Source organism: Otolemur garnettii, unplaced genomic scaffold (genome assembly GCF_000181295.1).
Source record: "Otolemur garnettii isolate 467f Iridium unplaced genomic scaffold, OtoGar3 scaffold00027, whole genome shotgun sequence".
Taxonomy (NCBI): Eukaryota; Metazoa; Chordata; class Mammalia; order Primates; family Galagidae; genus Otolemur; species Otolemur garnettii.
The window spans coordinates 12380614-12391195 of NW_003852422.1; the positions used below are offsets into that span (position 1 = coordinate 12380614).

General features: G+C 44.8%; 1 protein-coding gene across 2 annotated transcripts; it reads right to left on the reverse strand.

Moving 5' to 3' along the window:
* Positions 1-714: 714 nt before the first annotated feature.
* On the reverse strand, positions 715-9936 carry SERPINB12 (serpin family B member 12). 2 transcript variants are annotated; one of them, XM_012804293.1, is made up of 7 exons: positions 9769-9936; positions 7611-7685; positions 6581-6721; positions 4798-4915; positions 3565-3707; positions 2395-2562; positions 715-1119 (listed from the first exon to the last, which is right to left on the reverse strand). In XM_012804293.1, the coding sequence occupies exons 1-7, from the start codon at positions 9934-9936 to the stop codon at positions 715-717; spliced, it is 1218 nt and encodes a 405-aa protein (XP_012659747.1). The 2 variants fall into 2 exon arrangements, with proteins under 2 accessions (XP_012659747.1, XP_012659746.1); XM_012804292.1 differs by having other exon boundaries at positions 7551-7685.
* Between the last annotated feature and the right edge of the window lie 646 nt (positions 9937-10582).

Consider the following 10582-nt stretch of genomic DNA (forward strand, 5'->3'; position numbering starts at 1 on the left):
AAGGGGGTGAAGAAAAGACAGAGGGGAAGGCTCGATGATGGGGCCTTGGGGAACTCAATGAGGAAAACTGAGACTAATCTCCTCTAAATCCAAATATCGTTCTCCTGCTCTGTGCAAAATGAGTGCTGGTTGGGGGATTACATATCTTGATCTATTGCTTACATACACCCAAGCCCTAGTTTCTTCCAAGTGCAAAGACCTCACAGGGCCTAAGAGGCAGAGGCAGAGTATCTTGTTCAGTGATGACCATGATTCCAACCACCCTAAAGATAGAGCGGAGTTTCCAAAATACCGTCCAGTCAAACATTTTCTCTTACCACCCATAGACGTTGTTTCTGAGTTGATCATCTCTCAGAATGGGTCTAATGACCTGAACTTGCAGGCTTCCTTCTCAAAGAAGTAAGTAAATAAAACCAAAACCATCCTGAACTGTGTCGACCTTCATGTCACAGAGGGTGAATTTATACACTTGAAAGTTTAGGGTGGGGAGAGGTTAGGGAGGGAGCAAGCACCCGTCAATACCAACACACTTGGATGAAAAGCAGCAGAGTAAGAGAAAGGTCAGGACGAGCACCAGCTGATGGCTGGGGAAAGGGAGCAGGGGACTGTACAGGTCAGCTTTAAATTGTGGCAAAAAACGTGCCCATGTTATGTCAGGGGAAGAGTGAATTGCCACTTTCCTCCAGCTCCCAAGTACTAGAGAGTATGCCCCTTTCAGGGAGAGCAGACCCTGCCATAAAAAAGAATTGTTTGGGTTTTGTTGTGTCTGATGAGAAAGAGAAAAGGGTGGTTGGCATTAAATTCCACCAAAGACGGCGCTGACTTTCCCGGGCCGACAGCCCCGCTGGCTGCAGCTGGCTGTGTACCATTCTCATCCACCTCTAAAAAGGTCTTGTGAACAATTTTTGACAAACACAAATTGGGAGTTGGAGAAATTCCAGTAAGATCAGCCTTTGTTTCATCAAAGATATCGACGATTCCCATGTCTTCTAGAACAGAATTGAGATCGTAGCTGTCTTCCAGGGTGAACTGGGGGAGGGAGACAGCTACCATTTTTTCAGACATGTTTTCTGAGTTGCTCCAGGCCACTATGTGTTCATAGGTGATCTTCCTTTCCAGCTACAAGAGAAAGGAAGTAACATTTAGGGTCAGATTATGAGCCTGCAAGGAATGCCCCAATTGCTTTAAGGTGCCTGGGTCTATTTCTGCTGTCAATGACAATCTTTACCACTTTCTCTGGGCCTCAGAATAGCCTGATTCCATTTAAAACTCCTCCAAACAAACATCTCTCCTCTTTAAAAGAAGTTATGGGAAAATTTGAGTTCCAGCACTCTTTGGTATTTGACAGACCAATGTTCAAAGCCCAGCAAAGCTCACGTGAATAGTTGGGTGCCTTAGCCACGCCCACACATTCTGAAGTTAAATTTCCTATTCTAGAAAACAGAGGTAATACTATTAGGCACTTGCAAGGACTAAGAAAATGATGTATGTAAAGCAGTTAACACAGCGCAGGCACATAGTAAGTACTGAACGATGATCGTTATTGATGTAACTACTAGAACTGCTATATAGGCATTTCTTTTTTTTTTTTTTAAAGACAGAGTCTCACTTTATTGCCCTCAGTAGAGTGCTATGGCATCACAACTCACAGCAACCTCCAACTCCTGGGCTTAGGCGATTCTCTTGCCTCAGCCTCACAAGTAGCTGGGACTACAGGCACCTGCCACAACGCCCGGCTATTTTTTTGTTGCAGTTTGGCCGGGGCCGGGTTTGAACCTACCACCCTCAATATATGGGGCCGGCGCCCTACCCACTGAGCCACAGGCCCACCCTGTATAGGTATTTCTTTCACTTTCTTTCTCCCACTATCTCTATCTCTTTACCCCATTGGATAACATGTGACTGAGCTTCTCTAGCCTCCATCAATTCCCACCTCACAGTCAATCTAGTCCACTGTTAATATCCACATTTCTGTCAAGGTACATGCACCCCAAACAAGATCCAGCTAAAGGGTCTTTACCTGAGTGACTGAAAAATAGTCTGAGTACATAACCAGAAATCAGGATATTCAGGGGGAAGGAAAAGCTATTTTATTTTTAGTAATTTTTCAAGTTGCTCAGAACCCAGATCCCTTGGTTTGGAAAAATGGTTGCAGAGACCATGAGAGTAGAGAGGAAATGCTGATTCTAATCTTTTTGGCATTTGTTCTTTAGTCTTAACAAATGAGGAATAAATATCTTATTTAATTCTGGTCCTTATATATTCTTTGCTATCTCTGATAGCTCAGGTTCCATGCAGGTACCACACTTCCTCGGCGCAGTAGATGGCCGATGGTGTTCTCCTCCAAAGATCTGTACCTGAACGAGTCATAGAGACTTGGAAATGAAGACTTGCCTCTTCCAGCCCCTTCAGGTTGTCATCCGAGTAAGACGGCAGCAGGACGAGCATGCTGAGCTCCCCCTTGGAGCATCTCATCTCAAGGACGTGTGCGATCAGCTCCTCCAAGAAGGCAAGCTTGTGCAGACCTGTGTGAGTCATCATCTTTACATTCTTCTTTTCCTTCTGCAGAAGACAAGGGAGGGCGTCACGGGACTGCCATGGAAGCACCCAACTCACATGGCCCCAACTCTCCTGAGAGCAGAGCTGCTATAAGATAAGAATGGTCTGCACCAGAAGCCCTGAGCCAGACCAGTGATGGGCCTGAGAGAGTTTGCCGTCTGATCTGTCTGCCATAATGGTGCCAATACTTTATCGCTCTGTGTTTTTAATCAATTGTTCAGCAAGACTACTGCTGACCGGCTTTCTATCCAAGCATCCCCCACAGCCTCATCAGCAGAAATGAGCCCTGCCTGCCAGCTGGCCCTCTCTAATGCCTGTGCCACCTGCCTCTTGCTCCCACCACCATCTCCACCCCTACTCCCATCTTCTCACTCCTGGATGAACCCACCCCAGCATCAATGGGAGCCCTGGTAAACAATAATCATCTGCATATTAAATAATAGCGCCTGCTCCATACCCATCCTTCAGGTGCCTTAAACCCCACAGTGACCTGCAGGTGGAAGGTGAGGGGTCATCAGTCTGCAGCTGAGGATCTTTAACCTTTTGAGAGAAAACTTGGCCCCGGCAACAAGCTAACTCTTATCTTTTCCTCCCATTCTAGGCCTCACAGAAGTGAATCCTAATCACAAACTTGCTTAACTAATTTAGCCTGTGCATTTTCCCGCTTCCAATTCTAAGTGGAAATAATTGAATAATGAATGTAAAAATGTGCAGTGTGGTAGGCATTTGGCACAAAAATGTCCAAGGAACTTCACGTGCTGACTTTTGTTAATAGCAAAATGTTCTTATTGTAAGTGTAAGCTGGAATTAAGAGCGCTAAGTTTTACTCCCTGTAGAAATTACAAGTTGCATAGCTGGAAGACCATGAGTTGGAACACGGTACCTCATTTACCACAATACTTTTTTTTTTTTTTTTGCAGTTTTTGGCCGGGTTTGAACCCACCACCCTTGGCATATGGGGCCAGTGCCCTACTCCTTGAGCCACAGGCGCCGCCCTCACAGTACCTCATTTAGAGAGAAAAGTGCATCAACTGTGTTTTCAGAGTCAAAATAATTTTCCCATTTGGGCTTAAAGTAAACGGCATTCACCAGCACCAGCACGGTGGTGTCATTGATAGTGTCCTTGCTGAAGAGGTCCTTGATTTTACCTAAAGGAAAGGTCCCAGAGAACATCCTCAGTATAGTTGTATCAAAAGTATTCATGTAGACAGATTTTCTTTAATGCATTTTAACAGCCCCCCCAAGCTAGAAAGTGTCTAATCCAAGAACTAACCCAAGAAGATTAAGCCCCTGATTCTGCTAGGTTGGGGAAGTGGAGGGGAGTGTTGGGGGGATGGGAGAGGAGGAGCACTCTCCTTTAACCCCACAGAGACAGAGTGTGTGAACATCATCTGCACTTTAAATGCTCTTATGCTCTGAACTCACTAAGGAGAAGCTACATCCTCAAGCCTTAGGAAGAACTTTCATGAACTGTTTTACTCTTGACACCTGAGTGGAGCTTGAAGGGGTGGGAGTTGTGGTGAAATGTGGAGGAAGGAAGAACAGATAATGTAGGAATTTGGGGACTTCTTCCAGGGAGTGGACAGACAAGGGCATCCGGCCCTAAGTCAGCGTGAGGAGGGTAGGGGACAGGGAGAGGAAGACACCAATGGGAAGAGAGTGGCAGAAAGTGCTGCACCCATGCCAGAGACAAACCAGAGTCAGCCAGATATTGTCCCCAGGCCACCAGTCCCTCTGAACTGTGTCGATGCCTGGTGGAGGCCCTATTCTGAACGCAGGGGAAGCAACGTACCACCTGCCCGCTCATGTACTCCAAGCTTTTCAATTGCATCGGAAATTCTCCCCCAGCTCCACAATGGCAAATTGAAAAATGCTCTACTTTGTGTCCAGCAGCGCGACTTGCCCCTTCAGGTCACTAACCCTTAAGCCAATGGGGAAGACTATTCTGCTTTTCAAACTCACCTCTGCAGTGATGGAAGGAACACTCTCCAAGCCCCCCCCTGCTCGTCCCCTCCCTTCTCCACAGGAGGCCAACAAGACCACAAACCAAAGGAGCCACAATAAGCAACAGTCATATCTAAGCCTATTAACGCCTGATGCCGTTCAAATCAGACTTTAACCAGAGTCTGCGTGTGTAAACCTCTGGCCCCCAAACACTAGCAATCTGAAGAGCTGGGCTTCCTGTTTCTTCATGTAAAAGAAAAGAACACCAGTTACAACGTGTTCCATCTCTCTTACCTTGAGATTGAGATTCAACCCAGTAGTTAATCTCTTGTCTGGACTTTTCAGAGTTTCTCTGGAAATCAACACTTTCAATTGTTGTGTGGTAAAACTGAATCACACCATCTGTATATGCCTGTTCAGTTGATGAGGGGAAATAGGGCAATAAATTTTAGTGACAGTAGTAAGTTAAGAGTGAGGCGGTCTTGAGAAGCCTCCTGAAACAGATGAGCCTGATTATTTAATGTTGGTGGAATAGGCATATCAGTTTCAACCTGGCTCCTGTCTTATTTTAGCCAGAACCATTTCTGCCCTTGTGTTGACAATTCAGGATATAAACTTTGTACTCACAATACCTCAGGGGTTACAATGGCATGAGCCTTTCCCACTAGATATCATTGTATTTGAACAATCCATTTGTGGAGGCACCACAGGAAATATCAAGTCACCCGAGAGGCCCGGCCGTAAAACACTTCTGTTTTTAGGAACTAAAACCTCGCTTCATAGTTGCAGAGTTTTCATTTGGGGTGATGAAAAAGTTGCAGAAATAGTTAGGGTGATGGTGACACAACATTGTGAATGTAATTAATGCCACTGAATGATTTACTTACAAATGGTTAAAATGAAAAATTTATGTTATATGTATTTTACCAGAATTTTAAAAAAAACAAATAATGCAATATATCAAAACCATTCATTTGTACACTTTTAATAGGTAAATTGTATGATGTACAAATTCATATTTTTTTTAAAAAAAAAAAAAGCTGGTTGGAAGGCCAGGCATGGTTGCTTACACCTGTAATCCTAGTAGTCAGGGAGAACAAGGCTGGTAGAGTTCAAGACCAACTTAAACAAGAGTGAGACCCCGCCTCCACTAAAAACAGAAAAACTAGCCAGGCATCATGGCAGGTGTCTGTAGTCCCAGCTACTTTGGAGACTAAGGCAAGACGATTGCTTGAGCCCAAAAGTTTGAGGTTGCTGTGAGCTATGATGATGCCACAGCACTCTACCCAGGGTGACAAAGTGAGACTTTGTCTCAAAAATAAATAAATGAATTAATTAAATAAAAAATCTTGTTGGGGGGGGCAAAAAGCTCAGTAGAGAACTCTAATTTTTATTTTAAGAGAACACACTTATTTTGGTCAGAAGTAGGCTATCCCTGTCCCTGGCTATCCAGCCCTAACCAGCTGTGCTGAGGCTTGGTCATTGGTCAAGCTAATGCTTATTGCTGTGTGACTCTTCTGGGGATTAGAGGGAAAGCTGGAGCCTAGACAGAGACATGACTGGATCTAGGTATAACGCTGTTTAGCCACGGAGACAAACCCTTTGCCTTTTATTCTAAATAGCAAAATCCAGTCTCCTGCTACAGCACTCTACTCAGAAAAAGCACAGTGAGTGCAATTTTACTGACATAAAAGGTGATTCTAGAGAAGCGCCCCAGGGCAGCCAACAGGGAGGGGGTGTTCAATGTACATGTACCAGACACCTTGACAGGGAAAGAAAGTCAAGAAAAAGGGCCATCACCAGCCCCCACATGTCCCAACACTGTCCCTCCTAAGACTCCGTCTCACCCACTTTATTCTGCTCTTCACAGACCTCAAAAGCTGCTCAAGTTGAAAACTGGGAGGAGTGAAACAGAAGCAGGGGACTGAAAGAGTAGGTCCTGGACACCCCCAGTCCCCAGCAGGTCATCCTGTCCGAAGGCTTTGTGTTCTGGGCAGCAGGTGAGTAATCCAGATACTCACTTGTTTCTAAATCATACGCTCTGTGGTAACGTTAATCACCAGTGTGTGCAACTCACCGGATGGATTGGGAATTCCTGCTCCCCATAAAGCCTGTTGGCAATGCTCAGGGTACAATCGGTTTTGGCCCTGTCTAATTTGCAGAGAAGCTTCCCGAAGTAGCAGCTGAGCAGTGCACTCTCATCCTTTGAGGTCCCAGCCTAACAAAAGAAGAAACAAACGTGGCCTTTCACGTGTCTATCAGAAGAGCTAAGCCCCACTAAGGGATGGGTATTTTGTACAGAGGCAAGACAGGGCCGCTTAGTAAAGTATTTTTTCTCTCCCTTCCCAGGTAAGGAAGCGAGCTGAGAGGAAAGAGGAATAAAGGATGAGAAGTGGTCCCAGTGTGAGATCTTGGCTCCCACATCCAGGATCAGTGTCGTCTGGGGAAAATACATCTGGGGACTCAGCAACGCCCCCTGTATCTTAGAAGGGTACACCCTAGTTTTCTCTGTATTCAAAAAGGCATATGACAGACAATCATCTCTCCATCTCCTCTTCACCTTTCTAAGGTAGGAGCAGTGTCGCCTGGGGCATCTTTCCTGCTCCTAGTACCAGACAGCCAGTAAAAGTTGTTGGTACAGATTTCAGTTTGAATGAGAATAGGCAGAGGTGGAAGGGTAGAGTGTAAGACTTTCACAACTGAAAGTCTACTTGTTCATCTACTTGAATTGGGTGTATTATACCCCAATATTACCCCTTTCTGCCCTACGTCTTCAACCTATGGCCCGTAGGAGCAGGTGAGTAAGGTGGCTTTATTATTAAAAATATGAGTTTCTTTATCATGAACAGAAGATAGCAGATTCTACTCTTAAGGAAACTGGCTCACAGCCAAGGACATACAAGTCACATACTCAGGAATCGCAGATCACATGAGGTTATTACTGTTGATGGCAGCCGGGACCTAATGTTTGGGAAGAAGTGACCATCACCAAATATGGTACAGCCAGAATTTGTAAGAAGGAGGGACCAGAGTTCACTGCGGCTCACCTGCTCATTCGGAGTCTCTGTTGATGTTTTCTCCCCTTGCAGAAAACTGTCGGCCTGGGCCTCTTGCTTGTTGCTTTTCAGGCAGGGGTCAGGTTCTTTGCTTTCACTCTGATAAATGTCAAGGAAGTGCAGTACCTGTGTGATAACGGGATGGGGTCATTCTGACAGTGTGGACGGAGGAATCCAAGTAGTTCCAGCAACATTTTTATAAAGTGACAATGATTATACGTCAAACAAAACAGTTAATGATAGTATAAAGGAAGTGGATGCTTTTGTCCTTGGATAGAGAGGAGGAATGGAGGGGGAGTCATCAAATGCTACCCCAAAATGCACTTGTGAATAACTCTTCCCAAACTAAAAGGATTAGAGGTGTCCTTGAGACCTGGGTAGCTACTGAACACTTTATATTAAATAGATGGCCAGTCTAAATGCAAACACAAAGTACACATCAGATCTTAAAGATAGTATGGAAAGCAAAGAATGCAAAATCTCTCCTTAAAATTCTTATAGTGACTACAAATTGATATGATAGTGTTTTGTATGTATTGGGCTAATTAAAATTGATTACTAAGATTAGCCTAATTTGATTAACTCGGTTACCAAGATTTTTTTAATTACTGTATGGCTCCCATTAGATTTGTGTAGGACAGCACTATTCTAGAGGTTTGCATCAATCAAAGGAGCAGGGCAGCAAAGACAAGCTGTCTAGAGTCTTAGAGAGAGGTAGGAGACAAGTGCCACGTACTGCACTGTTCAGACCTACTTAGTTGGCAGATGACCCTCAAGTGCCTGGAGACGGAACACCTGAAACTTGACCAGACCATGCAAACCACACTCTACAGCTAAGTTTTCCAATGGAATAAGAAAATAATAATACAACCAATTCAAGTAAATGAACAATGTAGAATGACTCCAAACACTTTCTTCTGTAATCTATAAATTGGACTTCTCCATATTCAAGGGCAACAGCCTTATTTACACATAACTCTTGTGCTATATGCTAAATCCAAGAAGTGTAAGTCCAAGCTCAGGAGCTCATCGTTTACTTGGGAGTTGTTACTACCTTCATTCATTCATTCTACAAAAGTTCATTGGCTGCCCCCTCTAAGCCAAGCGCTGTTCTAGGATAAAGATCCCTGCCCTCTGGGAGATTACATTCTAGTGAAGGAGACACACAAAAAGCAATACCCAAAGTCATTAGTCACCGTTGGCAGTATGTTAGACAGTGGAAAATGACACACAAGGAAAAGTAGCAGGGATCTCTTCTGGACTGGGATCCAAGATGCATCCTAGATCAGGAGGTCGGAGTAGGCCTACTGGCAGAGGTAAACCCTGACCAAAGTCTTGAAGGGGAAAGTGAGATCAGTTATCTGGAGGAAAGACCTCGGGCAAAGGCAGTCAGAGTAAAGGCCCCAAGACAGGACAGGCACAGCTTCCCTGAGAAAGCGGGAGGACAACGTGACAGGTGCAAGGGGTGGGAGAGACCTGGAGTCACAGGGATTATCTGGGATTCCCATTCTCAGGTCTTCCTGGGCCAGGGGGAGCACTTGTTCTTCTGTGATAAGTGAAATGAGAAGTCTGGGTTTTTGAGCAGAAGAGAAACAGGATCTGACTCAGGTTTTAAAGAAATTTCAAGCTGCCGTGTTAAGAACTAACTGTCCATGGGAGCAGCAAGAAAATCCATCAGGAGGTTTCACAGGGTCCAGGTTAGAGAAGATGGTGGAAGTTCAGACCTCAGGGAGACTCTGGGAAGAGCTTGAATCCTGGATGCATTTTGAAAGAAAAGCCAGCAAAACTGACTGATAAATATGGTTCAAAGTGAGAGAGAAAGAGAAGAACGGAGGAGGACAGCAAGATCTCCAGGCCCTGGATACAAGTCTGTGCTTAAAGATTTAACGAACTGCGGGAGATAAAACCCACATGAATAATGTTCCTCCCGGTACTGGCATCAATCACGATGAGAAAGTGGGACAGCTGTGCACACAGAGATGGAGATGGAGGACCAACGAGAAAAACTGCCAGACTGGTGAGGATGGAGAAACCCACCCAGGAGGTGGGAAGTTTCATGGGACTGAAGAGACAGCAAAGTGGGGGGAACACATAGGAGGGCTCAGAGGCAGGGGCGGCTCCGAGCAAGCTCAGAGTGCGGTGAGCACCCAGGCCTCGGACCTTAGACCTGGAGTTCAGGGCCCTGTGCAGCACCTTAGTGGGTACGTACGTTGTCGATCTGATGTGCGCTGGCATGTCTAGCTCCAAAACGGACCATAGCCAGGGAAGCTGAGAGGCTCAGAGGACAGAAAAAGACATTTTTATGATAATCATCTTTGCTTATCTTGCGGAAAAGATCAAAGCAAAATTTGGTGTTTGCTGCCACGAGAACATCCATTGTGAAACTCCTAAAAGTCTAAATAAAAGAGAGAGAGAGGGAGAAGATGGTGAGTGGAGAAAAATAGGGAAACAAACAATTCTTATGTAAATATCCAAAATACAATCATACACAAGTATTCAACATCTTATTAATAACTGGGAAACTGAGATCGTTACCATCCCTATATATAACTATTGGTGTCAATATTGCTAATGATAGAGATCTCTTTTCATTTAGTGGTGTGAATTAGTTTCCTAGTGCTGCCACAGCAAATTATCATAAAACAGGTGTTTTGAACAACAAGAATTTGTTCTTCCACAGTTCTGAAGAACAGATGTCCGAAACCGAGGTGTGGGCAGAGTTGGTTTATTCTGCAGGCTCTCAGGGACGGTCTTTCTCCTGCCCCTCCCCAGTCTGTGGAGGTTGCCAGCAATCCTTGACATTCTCTGTCTTGTAGATAAATCACTCCAACCTCTGCCTCCATCTTCACATTCTTCCCTTTATCTTCTGTGTGTGTATCCAAATTTCTTCTTCTTTTAAAAGAAAGTCATCCTAAGCCAGTATGACTTCATCTTAACTTGATTACACCTGCAAAGACCCTGTTTTCAAATGAGGTCATATTCATATACTCAGGGGTTAGGACTTAAATGTATGTTTGGGGGGA